At 44.6% G+C, this 18206-nt stretch overlaps 1 protein-coding gene across 1 annotated transcript; it reads right to left on the minus strand.

Annotated features, from left to right (window-relative positions):
* Positions 1-1160: 1160 nt before the first annotated feature.
* DLL1 (delta like canonical Notch ligand 1) lies at positions 1161-16786 on the minus strand. The gene is made up of 11 exons (XM_015887991.3): positions 15744-16786; positions 14789-15133; positions 12882-12942; positions 12225-12482; positions 6922-6982; positions 6036-6166; positions 5733-5902; positions 5412-5628; positions 2182-2974; positions 1950-2064; positions 1161-1451 (listed from the first exon to the last, which is right to left on the minus strand). The coding sequence occupies exons 1-11, from the start codon at positions 15801-15803 to the stop codon at positions 1446-1448; spliced, it is 2217 nt and encodes a 738-aa protein (XP_015743477.1). The 5' UTR covers positions 15804-16786; the 3' UTR covers positions 1161-1445.
* Positions 16787-18206: the final 1420 nt, after the last annotated feature.

An 18206-nucleotide genomic window follows, 5' to 3' on the forward strand; every position in this document is an offset into this window, starting at 1 on the left:
TTCTGCACAGTGAATAAGTAAAATAGCAGTACTCCATGAATGGACAAGTTTTCACTTTCTACTTCCAAAACTGGGAAAATCCTAATTGAATGTTCAGTTTAAGAATAATCAAATCATAGAATTTGGAAGGAGCCATTGAGGCCATTTAATCCAACCTCCTGCTCAGTGCTTTATGTGCTTCTTGGCCCATAACACTCATTTAAATGTAAGAAATTGCCTATATTCATATTGTTTACAAAATTTATCTATCTAGCCCAGTATTTCTCAACCTTGGCAAGTTTAAGATGTCTGGACTTGAACTCCCAGAATTCCCCAGCCAGCCATGCTAGCTGGGGAATTCTGGGAGTTGAAGTCCAGACAAGTTGCCAAGGCTGAGAAACACTGATCTAGCCTCATGCTAGGCTGATAGCAGCTAGCTTAATCTCAGTTTGGTCTTTCCCAATGCCACGGAGTGCCATTATAGCTTTGCCCTTTCATATACCCCTTGCTCTGCTTTTCTGTTGATTACTGTCACATGGAAGCAGAAAGGGGCAAGGCTTTGATTGCACTACAGCGCCTACATCTTGCCTTCCTTCACCTCCCTCATGGACTGCTAAGGCCATTTAAATCCTAAGATTAGTTATCCCCGGAACATGGAATTTCATACACTGCCAACTCTATTTCCCTTGAAGTTGCTGCTGTATCAATAACAGCTTCTTGACTGTGAGTGGGCAGAAGTGTTTTGCAAAGAAAGCATATGCTTTGGATATCATTAATAATATTTATTTTGGAAAAATATTTTAAAAATGAATTTCTTCATTAACAAAAACAGTAAAAAAACCCTCAAATAACATTTTGCACAATATTCCATAAATACATTATATACAAACCAAAAAATAGTCACATAGACCCGAAGTGCCTTTGTACATATTTACCAAAAAAATTAAATTATTAAAAAAAAATCACAAAATACTCAAGCTTTACAAATATCCTGAAAATAATTTTTTACAGATTAAAAAAAATAACACGTTTTCTTTCCCCACCTAATAAAAACACATTTTAGTATAAAAAAGGACAATAAAGGCAGTGTCTGTATCTCGAGAATCGACTGGCTCGTAAGAATCCAAAATACACACTCCAGGCAGTGCACACTTCTTATGTAGGAATTCAGTCCGTTCATTTAAATACATATAGGAAAAAAGCAACTGGCCATAGTGCAATGATAAATCTTCATAAAAGGCAGTGCAACAGGTATCTTTGAACACAGAGCCTGACCTAGTGTCCACCATGTATTATTTGCAGTCCCTTTTGCTAATTTCAGTAGAGAACCAGCTCAGCCTGAATTTAGTTTCTCAGCAGCAGTCAGTGAAGGAATCTTTCTCCCTTTCCTTGTTCAGCAGCATTCATTGGGGCATATCACCTTTGAAAATTGTTCAAAACAATAGTTTTGCCGTATCATCTTTCTTTTACACCTGCAAAGAGTTCAGAAGGGAGGCGGGGTGAAAAAAAAAACATCCAAGGACACCCGTTAAGACATAAAAAGGTATTCATTGGATCACTGGGGCAATCAAGAATCTACTCCAGATAAGGCACTTTTAAGGAAAGTGGTTTTATTTTCCCCCGCCCGCCCCATTCAATTCCTGTGTGGACAGGGGTCTAATACGTTTTATCGGGCTGATCTGGAAGACTGAGGAATCTGTTAACCAATAAAAACTTTGGTGGTGGTGATGATGATGATGATGATGATACTACCACATATTATTATGGGGAAGTTTCATAGTCTCATGGGCAGTAATTTTGAAATTGCCCTACTAACTCACCCTACAAAGCAAATAAACCATCATTAAGGCTTCCATTGGAGCAAATTTAAAGAACAGAATTGTATGAGAGGAAATGATCCAATTAGTGCAATTGGGTGGGAAACCTGATCAGCAGACTTGGGTTTTGAGCCTGGGAGAGAATATACCCACCTCCGTTGCTATGATGCATTCATCTTTCTCTTCTGATATGACATACACTGACTGGTACTTTGTGTCTTTTGAAGTGGAATATACCGATTCTGGCCGTTTCCTTTCAGATGTTTCACTGCAAAGAAAAAAAATCAGATGAGGGGGTGGTTTTGCAACCCATTTCAATACGCCCCCACATTTGGCAAATTAAAGGCCTGGCCCATTCAGCCATGCCCCTTCACTGCCCCCATACCTTCTGGGCTGTACTGTACTTTTCTCTTCTGCTTCCAAATCATACGTTTCACCCTTAGCTTCACATCTGCCATGATCCTCTTTGACAGTCTCCTCGTGCTTGAGGTCATGGACCAAATTGTAATCCACTGACGGGTATCTGGCTTTGTAGCCATTTTTGTCAGCGTTTTCGCTGTGGAAGTCTATTTTCTTATTAGTGTTCTTAATCTGGGTGGCACCAATGACACTTATGGAGATGTCCTTCTCTCGCTGACAGTTGGCCAGGTTGTTCATGGTCTCAACTTCGCTCCTGCAGGCATCTTGCTGAGGCTGCCGCTTTTGTGTTTTGAGACGAAAACAGACAACGATGGCGGCACAGCCCAGCAGGAGCATAAGGACCAAGATAATTCCAGCACAGACTGCAATCCAAGGGAACTGGGAACTCTGACCTTCTACGTACTTCTCGGTGATGTCAACAACAACTGCCCCCTGAGGGGGTTCGGGAAGCAAGAACTGGCAATTGAGGCCCCCGTACCCACGTGCGCATTCACACACGTAACGGTTGTTTCTTTCATGGCAAGTAGCCCCATTGTGGCAGGGACCGTGTTCACATTTGCTGACAGGAGTGCTACAGTTCTTCCCATTGTATCCGGGGGGGCAGGTGCAAGAATAGTCGTTGACTCCATCTTGGCAGGTCCCTCCGTTTAGGCAAGGAAAGGAAGCACAGTCGTCCATGTTATCATCACAGTGTCTTCCCGTGAAGCCAGCTTGACATTGGCATATGTAGGAATTCATAAGGTCAACACACTGAGCTCCTGCACAGTATTGGATAGGACAATGATAAATAGGAGGGACTGGTCACAGGGACTGACAGTGCTATGGATGATCTATTATCTTTGCATCCTATCCAAGGAGGAGGAAAGTGCTGCCTATTTCATCTTTACAACAAGCCAACAAAGAATAAGAGACAGCGGCCGCTTAAGGTCATCCACAAATTTTTGTGGATTCATGAGGACCAGGATTTACAAAGTAAGTACTTCGCAGCTTACTGTTATAGTGCTTTTCGCTTTTGGCACAACGTAGGTGACTCTTCTTCTAGTCAATCATATTGTTTGTATGAAAATCAGTCTGAATTTTTTGATGGCTATTTCTTTAAAGGGAGGGTTCAATTATTCTAACGAAGGGATGTTTGGTGTATTTAAAAATCAGGTCACTTGTCAGGCTGCTTTTATACGTTGCAGGGGTTTGTACTTGATTAACATAATATTGGACAAACAAAGAAGAGCCAAATAAGTGACCAAAAGCCTTAAAACAGAACAAAACAAAACCTTCAGGTTACTTTAAGTACACAGCAGGACCACGTGGCAGCATTTATCCTGAACTGTGCTACCTCAGGCTATTTTTGTACACAACACAAAAGATGCTTTTTTTTCATACATGAAACAAACAAAACAAAATTCCCAGGACACTGCAAAGATAAGATTATCTTTTTCCCCTTAACTTCTTGTTTTCTACAACCTGTTCCCACAACACTCTTAATTAGATCAAAGTGGGGTTTAATGTGCTATGGGAACACCAAAAAGGGGTTAACTGAGTCATTTAACTAACTCCAAGGTTACATTTAGCCCAAATCAGACCCAGTCTTGCATAGGGTTAAACTAATTCCACTCCATTATCACATTGTGGGAAGACCAAATCCTATTCAACTGCCCTATTTTGCACAACTACCCTGTGAACAAGAGTAGGAGGGAACGTGCCCCTGAAAAAGCTAACCTCTCCCTTACAGAATGCACCATAAATGCTAGCAGCACACAGTATTCCTTCCAAGTGCCCAAGCCTCCCTCACTGCTTCGTCTCTAGGCAAAGAGAAAGGAACACAGCTTTGCCAGTGGCCTTTGGGTTCCCAAGCACTTCCTGAAGGCACTGGGTGGGATTCCGTACTTCTCAAATGTGACTGCTATGAGAACCCACCAGAATACTGTGGGGAAAGGACCAATGTGTAAGAAACTTCCAAATATGTAACGTTTCACCCACAGATTGAAGCAGAGAATCCAAGAAAACATTGTTATTACTTGCTTTAACTGAAAAGGATGAACTGACTCATCAAAGTCAGTGTCATTGAATCTGGTACTTCAGGAACAGTTGAACAGTCTCATCACCAATCAGACAGCCTGAGACACAACACATCTAGTGGGCTCTGTGTGGGGACTGGTTGCATTAGGCATCACATTCATAAGCACAATATTTTTGCTGGAGAAAAGAGCTATGTCCTACGAAGGCTCACTTAAAAGGAAATCTGGGAGTTATTCCCACATATAAGGGCATACAGGACTAAAATCTTACAAACATGATTCCAGGCTCTCATGGCATCATTTCACAGGTAGGCTGACAAATAAAGCTGCAGACTTTCAAATGGCAAGTTAAAAAACTTAGAAGCCTCTAGGACTATTTCAAACAAAGGGGTGGACAAATTTTAGTCTGGGTACACCCTACTGCACAATGACTGGAACATTCCAGCTGGCAGTTATATTGACTTTAATTTTCATACTGACATTTTGTATTTAGGTTTCTTTTTGGAACCTGCCTTTAGCCTAGTTCAAAAAGGAAGAAACAAATAAAACTGACATATAACTCAGCTTTTCTGAAACTGATGCCCTCCAGATAAGCTGAACCTCATCTCCCGTAATTCCTCAACCAGCATGCTCAATGGTGGCTGAATTGGGGAACTATCAGAATTGAAATCCAACATGACCAGAGGAAGCTGGGGAAGGCAGATAAAACTTCTCGGGAATGTTATCACAAAAATGCCATCCATATTAAACACATCCCTCTCCTTAAGAAATGCCAAAGTCAGTTCTCCAAACAGGAGAACATTGGGTTGGTTTTGGCTGCATTCTTACTAGTTTGGCAGTTTTATAAAAGGCTGCATAACAGCTTCAGAATTGCTTAAGAATCACTGAACAGTGTGAGGCTTACTCTGAACTGAAGACACCCACCCACAAACTGCTGCTTCTCTCCCACAGAAACCAGTGTGGCTTAGCAGTGTTCAGCTCTGCTTGGATCTCTCTTCCTCCATTAAATCAAGACCTCACATTATAGCATGTCAAGTGAACTGCAGTAAAAAGTTTACTCACTTCCCCTTAGAAGTTAAGTCAACTGCAGCAGGAAGGTCATTCATTTCCCATGGATGTTTATGGCAAAATGACTATTAACCTGAATGAGTAATCAAATACAGGTACCGGTTTGGCTTACCATTAGCACAAGGACTGGAGCTGCAATAGTCAATTTTCTTTTCGCAGTTAAATCCAGAGTAACCCACTGGGCAACGGCAACTATATCCACCTTCAGGGTTGTCTGTACATCGTCCTCCATTGAAGCATGGCCCATCAGCACAAGTCATTGCACCCAGCTCACAGTTTTTACCATAAAAGCCAGGTGGACAGGTGCAGGAATAGCTGTTCTCAAGGTCCTGTTGAAGAAAGACCCACCCTATTTAGGAATCTTTATGGTGTATCTTAACAATTGACACAAAGCCCTCTTTTCAGACTAGTCGTAGCAGTAGTGTTAACTTACAGTACAACTTCCTCCATTCTTGCAAGGACTGATGTCACACTCATTGATTTCAATCTCACAATTGGAACCAGTGTAACCAGGACGGCAAGAACAGGTGTAACTTCCTTGGCCCGTGTTGGTACAAGTGGCACCATTTTTACAAGGCTTATGGTGTGTACAGTAATTAAGATCTGTAGGAGACAAGAAAAAAAGTTACATCCCTAGGAGCGCCTATGGCTCTGTAAGGACACTGCACAGCTTAGTTCAAGAAAGATCCAAACCTAGAAAACTAGACTGTATTAAAGTTAGAAATGAAGGACTTACCCTGGTTACAGAAAAGACCACCCCATCCTTCCTGACAATTGCACTGCCAAGGTTGTTGACAGGTACCATGAAGACAACCCGGGTACCGGATGCATTCATCACAGTAACGCCCTTGCCAACCAACACGGCATCTGTGAAAATAAATTTTAAACGATTCTAGTACATGCAGTCCTGTCACAAACTGCAAATTATTTGAATCTAAACAAATATCAAACTTCTTAAGTACATTATAGTCCTTACGGTGTCATTGATCTCATTAACCTCAGATGCTTTTTCACTACCCGAAACACTTGTAGATATGTTAACAAGCTCTTTGATTCTTGTTGTCCTTATTCCTGAGTTCAAGATCCTTCTGCTGGTAGCCTTGGTTTATTATCAATCACTTTTATAAATCACCCTTCTTCCAAGAAGCTAAGGATGCTAATCCCATTTAATCTCCACAATAACTCTGTAAAGAAGATTATGCTGGCAGAGAGAACTGACTTCCCAAGGGCCGTATATTTTCATAGTTCATCAGAGACATAGACTTTCCTGCTCCAGATAAAACACACCCTCTCTCCTCTCACACCCACAAACCGCCATCTAATTATTCCATCCAATTAATTATAAATCTTCCACGATTTCAAAAGGCTAGATACAAGGCACAGTGCATCCATTATGGCTGAAAGCTAATGTGCTCCTACTAGACAGTAAGCCCCATTCAACTCCTTCTTCTAAATATCCATAAATTCTGGACTGATGCTTTGGCTCCCTCTTATTTGACCTACACTGCCATTAGGTAAGAAGTAATGCAGGCCTGAAAATAATCAAATCTGGGATTCTCAAATCAAGTTTACAGGCAGAAGGATGGGGTGGGAGCAGGAGAAAGAGAGGTCTGGAAACTTACTTGCATTCTCCAGGCTTGTCACAGAATCCGTGCTGGTCATCACACCCTGGCAAGCAAATTGCTGCAAAACACAAAGAAACCAAAATATATGCATAAGCCTTTTGGAGTCTTGCGGGCTTAGGTCAAAGTCCTTTCATGACAGTCGAGCTGGTGACAGCAGCAAAATGAATCTCCAGAGCTTGCTAAGAGTATTGGTTGTGCTTAGTAACTGAGGGCTTTACTTATCACCAGGAATGAACATTCCCTTTAATACAGTTGCACACAAACAAAAGAGAGCACACAATAACTCCCTTCCGCACAAAATCCCATCCGCCTTTTCTTCCCAGTAAGGGTCAGAAGTCCTATTCCCCCCACCCCCATTCAATACCACAGCTCCTCCTCTTGGTATCCTCAGCATCCTCAGCAAGTATATGAGAGAGAGAGAGAGAGAGAGAGAGAGAGAGAGAGCGAGTATGCATGCACAGATAAGGATAGACAGCTGGTGTGCAGGGTGCCAGCCGGGACAGCTGCTCCATTGTCTATTCTCTCCCAGCAGCTGCCCCACTGCAACAATACCCCAACTCCTTACAGCCAATAAGAGCCAAGATGTGCTTTCTCATCAGCCTATCCCTGCCCAGATCTAATCTATGGCACGCGCATGATTTCTGTGCAAAGGGGGAGGGTTTTTCTTATTCAAATAATTAAGTCTAAAGTTCTTTCACACACACCCCCAAAAGGAAGGAGGGGGAGTGGAGCCTGAAGAACACAGACGTAGGAAGGAGGTAAGCAGGCCAGCAGGAGGGAGGTTGGGAGCAGGGCGGGAGGGAAGACTTCTGCTCATTACTTTGCCTGGTTATGGAACTCATTAAGCAGGCACTGTGAGTTTTAACCCCACAAAGCAAGCCAGAGACAATGACAAGCCCAGAAGGAGAAACAGAAGACGAAGAAGAACAGGACTGATCATCAGATTGTTAAAAGGGGAGGTGGGGAGAGAGCGAGAAGGAATGAATGGGGGCAAGTGTGCAGACGAGACAAGCCTGCCAATTTTGGGACAGGCTTTTGGGTTGACATCATTTCCCCCTCCCAACCCCACCAAGCAAATGCACCATGCATTCTAACAACTTGCTCACAAGGCTCAGAATTTTAGAAAGAAAAGCAGTAAGGGTTCAGAGGGATTCCTTTCTTCAATTGCTTCCAACGATATCTTATTTCTCATCTCCTCGAAATCTAAATTAAAGGGGGCAGCAAGCACTGGATCATGTTACATGTGAGTCTTCTTACTAACTTAACCCATAAGCAGTTCAGAATCCTGTTGGTCCTCCTGCCAAAAGGTAGACATTGGGCCTGTACAAAGCAGTTTCTCTGCACCTTGAGGCATCCCCTTGATCTGGATCTTTGCAGCATTCATTAAGGCAGCACCCTGATCTGGAAAATCAAGTGCCTCTACTTTGACACATCAAATGGAAGCATCCAACCAGGCCAACTCAACTCAGCTGGCTGCTTCCATCCATCGGAAAGGGGCCTCTGCATAAACAGAGCAGGTCCTTTTAGAGCCTGGATTAAAATGGCCAACTGTTCTGATTCATCACTTTGAAGAACAGAAACATTTCAATTCAGTGCTTTGCCAAAGCACTTTGATCAAAGCTTCATCCAGCTGAAATTCCCCTTCAAATCTCTGCACAACCCCAGTAGATGTTGGACCTATGAATCCATACACTGTTTTATTTATTTGTTGTATTTCCTCCTGGATCTCGAGGCAACATACATCACATATAACCCTTCAGCTTTTATTCATAACAATAACTGTGTAATAGGAAGGGGTAAGAGACAATGATCAAAGTCACCCAGGGTATTTGCATGGTTCAGAATAGAGTCAAACCTGGAACTCTCCAGTTCCTGGTCTAGTACCTTAGCCACTATGCCATGCTAGCTCTCAACAGTGACAATTATACTGGATATAGCTTATCATAGTAGCCTGAATCTAACTGGCTGGGGAATTCTGGGAGTTGAAGTCCACACATCTTAAAGTTGCCAAGGTTGAGAAACCCTGAACTACAGAGTTACTTGAGGCACACAGTAAAGACCTGAGATGTCCAGTGAGGTTCTTTTTTTACTTATTTCTCCTGCCCTGACTACACCACTACCTCTTAAACACTATCCCACCAAGCTAGGTATCAAGCAACTTTCAAACTCAAGGGACTTCCAGAAGGAAAGAGACTTATTTCTCCTGAAAGAACAGACATTTTCATGCTAAATCATAATCTATTTCAGAAAGTCTGAGAGTTCAAAATGGTTGACATCCAGCTTGAAGGAATTCTTTTTAAGAAGCAACGATACAAGGATAGCTCCAAACACACTAAGGCTGGCTGTATACATCTGAAAATTAATGAAATAATATAGGACTAAATTGGGAGGAGGGGCAAATTCCATTAAGTCCAGATACAACATTATTTCAACTCTGCTAAGAGGCACAAACCTAAAACCTCTTGAGAATAAGAATTAATCATACAATTCCTTGGATTCTGGCCAGTATAGCCCCTGGCTGTTTTCCATGTTATTTATGATCCACCCTGGCTGGTTAAGTATATGAGTGCTTACTTGTTCTCTTCCCTAGATATTTATATTTGCAGCTATGTCCCTGTAATGCAGCTAGTGTGTGACTTTGAATGAAGAGAGTCTAATTCAAGGTTAGGCCACCTGATGCCCTCCAGATGTTTTGAGCTACAATCCTTATAAACTGCAGCTAGCATAGAAGATAGCCAGGAATTCTGGAAGGTTTAATCCAAATTACTGGGAAGCAGCTCTGGATTTAATTGGGTGCAATTTGTAACTTTACTTTCCTGAGTTTCACTATCACTATTGACATTTAATAAAATTGCCAAAACATAAGCGATTTCAAAAAGTCTTTTTGCTTTTTAGAATGGCACTACTGACAATCTACTGAAATCAAGGGCCAAGCATCCATTGATTTGGGGGATCTTCCCTTTTATAAGTCAACCCCCTTCAGCACTTCTCTGGTATTCACCTATGTTAGTTTCCTCTCCTCCCATTGTTATACTGATCTGGTCTTTCAGAAAGAGAGGACAGTCTTGAATAATACTGAAATACCAAGTGCAGAAAATGGGGGATCGGTTGGTTTTTTTTGTTGTTGTTGTTTATAATAATTATTCCAAATACCAGATTGCAACAATGTACTTACTAAGCCACCCAGATGTCACAGAACTATATGCTAGACAGTAAGTGAAGAAAATGGGTGGGGAAGGGGGGATAAAATTATGAAAAGGGGAACATTTAGCCACCTTTTTTCTCTTCCTCTCCACCCCCCCAAATATCTTGGATTGTTTGCTATCTAATCTATTGAGCAATTCTTGAGAACCTGAAAGCTTGAACAGCACTGTGACATTTTTCATAATCTAATAAATGTATCCAATAGAGGTATTGGAATGCAGATATAAGCTGGAATGACTTACTGAAAGAACTGCCTTCTTTGCTAATAACAGAAGTAAATGCTTGCAAGAGGAAAAAACTGACTGGACAGTTAAATTATGATAACCATTTTGATGCATGTAGCTGTTCAGTTTGTTGGATATACTCAGTAAATAATAGAGGGAATTAGATCTATTTGGCTTACGTTACTAATTAATTAACATATAGCCCTTTGAAGGGTTTGTAAGCTTTAACGTCAGGGTTGTCCAAGACATTTTGCCATCTGAGATGAATGACAAGATGGCATTATCTTCCTTTCCCATATACAGAAGCCAGCAAGATGCCTCTTTACTTTGCTTTTGGCAGGGATATTTGACACAGCAAGTTAGTTTCATTTAGTATTCAGAGCCTCTCCCACAGAAGAGAGCAGCTGAGGAGTCTGAGAGGAGCAGCAGGGATACTGGCTCTCTTGCTCATCCCCACCCCCATCCCCACTGGTCCCCACTTGAGGAACCTCCTCGTTATGCCTATGGTATAGCTAGCCTTGCTTAATGTCTGTTATAAAACAAATGTATTCATATTTATTCAAGAGAAAAATTAAGATCTTCAAGAGACTTTGTTCTATAGCAAATTTGTTTAAATTGTCATTGAGTATGTGTGTGCCTTTCTTTACATTTTTGCATTCACTGAGTAATAAAGAACAATCAGGCCCCCAAATAAAATAATTTGACTGAAGCGTTACTCTGATTCCCCAATGGCCATTGTTCTACTGACCAAGATAGAAGATGAGATTCTTCATTTGTTGAAAGATGGAATAAGAATTCTAAAACACTCAACTTTTTCTAAAGCTTCTATATCAGCCTTCCCCAATGTAATGCCCTCCAGATGTGTTGGACTTCAAATCCAACAATAGCTGTGGTGGTTAAGAATTATGGAAGTTGAAGACCAAAACTGCTGGAGGGTACTAAGCTGAGGAGGCTGTTGTACATAGTTTTGCTGATGTGTCATGAAGAAAACCTTGAATTTAAGACAGGATCCTAAATTTTGCAGAGATTGATTTTGTTTCACTTGCAGTTTCAAAAAATAGGATCCAGCCAGCATTGATGTTATGCACTTGCAATTCTCACAGATTTTAGTGGGAGAACACAACTCTCCCAGCAAAAACCATGGGAATTTAAACTGCTTAATAGGTCTGTACATATTTCAAAAATTACAAAGAATTGTTTTGGATCTTGTAGCATCTCTCTGCTATTCATTATAGTAGCTTGACTTTTTTCAGGGTTCTATGAAAATTTGAAAACAGATGTTTAAGGAATCAGCTCACTGCAGTTAAGGCAACTCTTAAAACAATGAGACCTTTTCTTCAAAGTCAGGCTTTTTCTTCTAAATCATTCTTAAAAACAAACACAGCCTTAAGACATAATGTTAGCTGGACTGTGATCATAGTTTTGTAAATAATGAAAAGATCTTTACAGGCCTTTAATCTTTAGTCATCAAACTACTGATATAATTAGTATGATATAATGATATACTTTTTATCATTAGTATGTGTTGGTTTACCTCATTGCAGGATCAAATGCTATTCATGTTTCATTTGATCCTTGCTCCATGCATTCATGAGTACAAATTCGTGGGGGGGGGGGTGCGCGTGCGCGCATGGGTATGTGTGCGTGTGTGTAGTGTTTATTTGCATTGGTTTACTTCTTAGCATTTGGATATGGAAATGGGCTATACCAACACACAATCTCCCACAGGCAGCAACCATCATTTTGTCCAATAGGAAAGAGATCATTTCACTGATTATTCATTGAATGGGGCATGCTTGGATTTATGCAAGAGTAATCAGAATCAACAGTAACTTAGAAAGACAGGTGAAGTTTTCCTTTGTGGATACTCACGGTCAGTGCAGTACTGTCCCTTCCAGCCTGGGTTGCAGACCTTCTCCCCGCGCTCTCCACACGTGAAGTGCCCAAAGGCATCATCTCGAGGGCGACAAAAGACAGAACAGCCTTCTCCATAGTAATGCTCATCGCACACAAATCGGTAGGAGTACTTGAGGTCCGTGCGACCACTGCTGTGCAGGTCACTGGACCACTCTTCCCCAACAGTCAAGTGTCTCTGCGTAGCCAGGCGGCTAATGAGACGCTCTGGATTCTCTGCAGAGGATGAAGTGGGGTGGGGTGGGGTGGGATAGGGAAATGGAATAGCAACACAGTTCATTAAATGAAAAGGGGGAGGGTACCACTGGAGACTTAGAACACCTTTGGGAGGGATGGGGCATTTTGAAAGTATGTGTGCAGAAGACGCCAGATGTTTAGGCACACATCTCATGGGCTTGACCTCTAGCCAAGGGGCTGAAGATCACAATAGAAAACAAGCCCACTGGACAGGCAATCAGATCTGCAGGAATGTGTAAAGCAGCCTTCCCAACCTGATGCCCTCCAGGTGTGCCAGACTGTTTTCCCCATCACGGAAAGGCAGCATGGAAGTCATGAGGTAGGAAGGCACCAGGTTAAGAAAAGCTCCTGAATACCACTTGGGAAAACACTATTTACCTGTATTGAGGTCATCAGGAGAGTCAGTGTGCAGAGCTTCAATGATGAGAGAGAAAGTGCCCTGGACAATACAGAGAAGGGAGAAACAATGAATGTGAAGGCCTGCAGTCAGCAGAATAATATCACGGGAGACTCCAGCCACAACAGCCAGCGTGACTCTCTGATCCCCTGACTCAGGCCTCTTTTTTTTTTTCCTCAAGGAAATGGCAGCACTTTTTGAAAACTTGCTTCCTGGCCTGTTTTTTCAGCCTGTTCATACAGGATATGGTGTTAAAATGGAGCAGAGAAGGGAAATGGGGAGGGGCTGGGAAGAGCCATGATTGCCAATCCTCCCCCTCTGCTTTGCCTCCCAGCACTGAGAAGTAATGAATAGCTATGAAGGATGGCAGGGGGAGCGGGGGAGCATGCTAGAAGAGTTTTGGGCCGAACTGGCAACAACACTGGTATTTCCACAGTGGGCAGACAAGGGGAGAGGATACGCTCAGATAATCCGCCAGTCCTGCCTTCATCACTCCCTTCAGTGGACTCGCTGTGGCTGCTAGTGATGAACAGACATCAACTGTCAACTTGCCATTGCCAAATTGCAGGCTGCAAAAGCTTTTGCGTGTCTAGTGGCAGAGTTTCAGCATGCTATACCATCCAGAGAAAGACAGAACTGCAGAACAATGATGCTCCCTTAAAGGAAAGAACCACCTCCAATCCAACAGCATTGGTAAGCATCAGCGGCCCTGATCTCTGAAGCAGCCACCTAGCTGAAGGTCTTGAGAAAGGCAAGGGCCAAGTAACTTGTTTGTAGGGTGAGAGAGAAGCCTTAGGTTTGTGAAAAAGAGTCACCCATTTTGATTTACACCACTGAAAGCAACCTGGTGCCCTCCAGGTATTTCAGATCTCAACTCCCATCAACTGCAGTCAGCAAGGCCAATGGCAGTGAACTGCAGGAACTGTAGTCCAAAACATCTTGAGAAAGGTTTCTCAATCTCAGCAACTTTAAGATGTGTGGACTTCAACTCCCAGAATTCCCCAGCCAGCCATGCTGGCTGGGGAATTCTGGGAGCTGAAGTCCACACATCTTAAAGTCACCAAGTCTGAGAAACACTGATCTAGAGGATACCCTATTGCCTGCTCTTACATTACAGCACCCAAACAGGGGGCTTCTAGCATTTAAAATGGGTGCACAGCTGTTCCTTTTTACTTCCTGTCCTTTGGCAAAAGGAAAAATAGAGGAGGCAAAAGAAAATCAAAGGGAAAAAACAGCACGGGAGGTTCGCAGAGGCAAAATGACATCTGAACCCACATAAAATTCTGTGAATGAGGGAGGATAACTGCACAATAAAAGCCTCATGTGGAAGCTCCTTCTGTATTACTTGACCTAAAATAAATTGGACCCCTTGGTTCTGAACCCAGAATCTCCACATTAAAGGCATTTTCAAGATTATCATTAAAGGTTACAACCTCTGGAAAGACTAAAAATAATCCATTCTCTCCAGTCTTCTGGACCATGCATTTTCCATTGTTAGCATCCGTTTCCTAATCTAGACAGAATGGCATTCCAAGGCAATTTCCTCACTAGTGATTTATAGCATCTTGCAAGGTAATCCCACTATAGATCACCAAAGCCAATCTATCAGTAATGGGCAGGCTTTTTTACTACTGCCTAGATGGCTGAGTTAGATCATAAATCGCTACTGAGAAGATGGTTCTCATCTATATCTGTGACCGAAGAAACAGAGAGGCATTTCCATTTCCAAATAACTGAATAGGCTACCCGCTGCATATAAAAATGCCACCTGATTACAGATTAGTAATACAATTTAAGCCTCTCTGATGCGGCCTTCCCTCAAGTCCACCCTCTTGCAAGCAAACCTCCCCCACCCCGGGGCCCTCTTAACGGGCTCCATCGATCTTACCGGCCAGGTGAAGCCGAAGGGGAACCGGATAGGGTTGCTGAACGACGGGTCGCTGCTGCTGCTGCTGCTGGCAGCGTTGTCGGGGACGCTGAATGAGTTGGCTCCAAGAACTGGAGTGACGGCGCTGCCGTAGGTACAAGGAGGCTCTGGGGACACGCTAGCTTGGTAGTGCTTAAGGCACACGCGGAAGAAAGTTTTGCAGTCGCACTGTTGCAAGCCAGCCGGAGCGCCGGCGCTGGGATTAGCGGAGCCCAGGCCCTCTCGGCAGCAGTTGCGGTTGCCCAGAAGCCCTTTCTTATTGACAAACTCCTGCAGCTTCAGCTCGAAGACACCGGAGCTCCAGACCTGCGGAGAAGGGGCACGGGGGAGATGACATACGGTTAGAGGCTGGAGCGGCGAGGGCTGCTCGGAGGCAGCGCCGCGCGTGGGCCAGGATCGCCTCGAAGGGGCGGAGCCAATGGATCAATGAAAGTTCTGCCGCCGCGGCGCTCCAGGCGGACAGCGGCGCTCGCTCGACGCGCCCCCCGCCGCGCGTAATGGGCAGCCTCCCGCCGAGTCGAGCGCGGAGGCCGAACTGTCCATGGCGACGCGCCCAGTTTATGGCCACCCAGCACCTCGCGACGCTCCGACAGGGGGCAAACGCGCGGCGGAGCGCACGTGTCCCGGGTATCGCAGTCCCGGGAATACCCCAGGCCCCAAGAAGCCGCCCGAGCCGCGCTTTCCTCCATGAGAACACGGAAGCTTCGCGTGCAAAAGCAGCTCGCGCTCCCTCTCTCCCGAGGGAGGAGGACAGGCGCGGTCTTCCGACGCTTCTCTTCGCGCATCCCGCCCCGGGGCTGGAAGGGTGAGCGCCGCCGCGCTCCCAGAGAGGGGCCGCCAACTTTTCTTTGGTGGTGGAATGCCAGAGCCCCGTCGGCACGCGCGCCGTCTGCCTCCCCCTCACCCCGAGGCTTACCTGGCAGGAAAACTGAAGCACGCAAAAGACAAGGAAAGTCAGCGTGGACCGTCCTCCCATGTTGGCAGGGCTGGTGCAGCGGGGGGAGAGGTCTGGGCTTCTTCCTTTCTTGCCCCCTGCTTTCCTTTCCAAAGGAGGAAACAGCAAACCAAGGCGAGCTTCTGTCAAGTCGAGGGCTCCGGACGGTTCTCCGCTCCGAGCCTGGCCGGAGGGGGATTAGAACGAAGATTTATTCGTTTGGAGTCTCTCTCTCTCTTTCTACCCCCGCGACCCCCCTCGTCGATGCGTTTCAGATACGCCCTTTAGTTGACTGACAGATCTTGTTTTAAAGATGAATTAGGCGCAAGGGAAGAACTACCCTCCTCTTGGCTTCCCGTTCCAGATTCAGTTCTTGGCGCTTTGGTTTTTCTTGTTCCAACCAAAGCAAAGGAGAGAAAAGCCACTTAATTCCCAGGGACGAAGAAAAGGCTTCCCAAAGCAGATTAAAATAATCAACGATCTGGAAATCCCCCAGGGGACGAGAAGATAATTCCCGGTGGGTTCAGGCGAAGAGTGGCGACTTTTTTTTTTTTTTCTGGCGTGCGTGTTTAGTTTTGCGGAGGGATTGGTGAGCACGCATAAGCAGCCGTTTTCAAATCCCCCAAGGTTTGCTGGTCGCCACTTTCTGGCAATGAATTCCGATCGATGTGATCCTTTTTTTTACAAAGAAATCCAAGACTTTCCCCCCCGCAAAAAAACAAGCAAAACGTTATTGCTTCGTTGGTTTCCCAAGTCGATGGCTGGCGGTGCCCGCGTTAATGTCTGCTCTCCGCTTTAGTCATGGGTGAGCTTTGCTTTCGCCTTGGAACTGCCTGCTGGATTGGGGTGAAATTTTTCCTTTTTTTTTCTTTTTCTTTTTTTTCGGTTTTTTTTTCGTTTTTTTATTTTTTGCTCGCTGGCTTGCTCTGTAGCGCTAAGGATCTGCCTGTGTTTGGGCGCCTGCCTGCCTTATATCTCGCCGGCCGCCTGCATGGCTAATGAGATGCAAATGAGCAGCCCCCCAATCTGGCTAGAGCGGTCACAAAGGAACCACTTTTCCAAGCCTTCCTCTCAATGGATCACCAAATGGTCAGTGAGCTGTAAAATGGGCAACCCTCGTCCTCTTCCCCTCCCCTCCAGCTCCCACCAAAAAAAAATAAAAAATGGGGGAGCTGATTTACATTCCTGCAAATTTGGTAACCGCAAGAATCAACCTTCCCTGCCACACGCACACACTTGCTCTTCGTCTTTCCGAACGCAGCGTCTCGCTCGCGCGTTCTCTCCGCTGAGCATGAAAAATACAGGAAAACTTAACGCTCCGAGCAACGAAAAACGCCGAGATTTGGGACGTCTTAAAAGGTGTTATGTATTAACGTGCGCACAAACAACTTTTTCTTTCCGGTTCTTTTCTTAACCATAGCCTGATGGGATGCATAAACCTACGCATTGCCCTTTCCAAACCTCTAGCTTTTTCGACGTTGTAGGATTACAGTTCCCATCACCTTGACCCTTGAAGTGATGGGAACTGTAGTACAGCGCATGTATATAGCGCAGAGGAGCCTTTTCCGCTGGGAATCAGAATCTCTTGAACTCTTTTTTTAGGTTTTATAACATCCCAGTCTGGGAGAAACAGGACAAGGGGAGGAAACGCGAATTCGGGAGACGCGGACGGAGTCAGACTCCAAAAAGTATCGGAGTACAGGCTGGTGGTTTTTCAAAGGCGCTTCAACCCTCGGCTGCTTGTGCTATGAAGTTTGGGGATCCCAGAGGCAGGGATGGGGCAGTGGCTGGGTGGAACGGTTCCAAAAAGTGCCTGCTTTCCTTTCCTGGATCCTTACGCGTAATAAACCCAGAAGACTTTCAGTTGCAAACAATCCGGGAAAGACTCTTGCGTTGTGTTAAGTTCCAAGAGGGGGAGAAGTGGGAGGGACGGGGGAAGTTTGGCTGGGTAAACAGTCTTGCTTTTTAAAGACCCCAAAAGAAGCTCTTTCAGTCCCTCGCTCCAGCCCCCCTTCCTTTCCCCTTTCCCCTGAATTCTTGGCGAACTTGCAACGTTCAAGGCCCCAACTTCGTTTCTTCTCCCCTTCTCTCCCCGTGCCTTTGGCTGTCTCTTTCTGCCTTTTTTCTTCTCCGAGCGCACTTTTTGTGTTGTGTGCGTGTGTGTGTTTAACGTGAGTTCGGTGTGGGTCGTTCGCGTGGCTGTCATTAAGGCAGTTTGTTATTATGGGAGGCCTGCATCAGTTGGCGCTTTGTGCCCTCAGCTGTATGATAATGTGGACAAGCACCTGCTCTTTGCACAATGCAACCGAGAGAAAGAGCTCCCCTCAGCGCACGCTACTGACTCTACAACAATGTGCGCCCATTTTAAAAAGAAATCCCTTTCCACGGCCTTCCTTCCCCTCCCTACCTTACCCGAAAGGAGGAAAAAAATGCGTGCCAATCTTT

The sequence above is a fragment of the Python bivittatus genome, unplaced genomic scaffold, assembly GCF_059951505.1.
Source record: "Python bivittatus isolate LINGU-HERP-01145 unplaced genomic scaffold, Pbiv_v1 ctg000020_np1212, whole genome shotgun sequence".
Lineage (NCBI taxonomy): Eukaryota > Metazoa > Chordata > Lepidosauria > Squamata > Pythonidae > Python > Python bivittatus.

Coding starts and splice junctions, on each gene's coding strand:
- DLL1 (XM_015887991.3), bottom strand. CDS start 15,803: ATGGGAGGACGGTCCACGCTGACTTTCCTTGTCTTTTGCGTGCTTCAG. Junction 15,134..15,743: donor TGCTTCAGTTTTCCTGCCAG/GTAAGCCTCGGG, acceptor CCTTCTCCGCAG/GTCTGGAGCTCCGGTGTCTT. Junction 2,065..2,181: donor AGTACAGTACAGCCCAGAAG/GTATGGGGGCAG, acceptor TTTTCTTTGCAG/TGAAACATCTGAAAGGAAAC.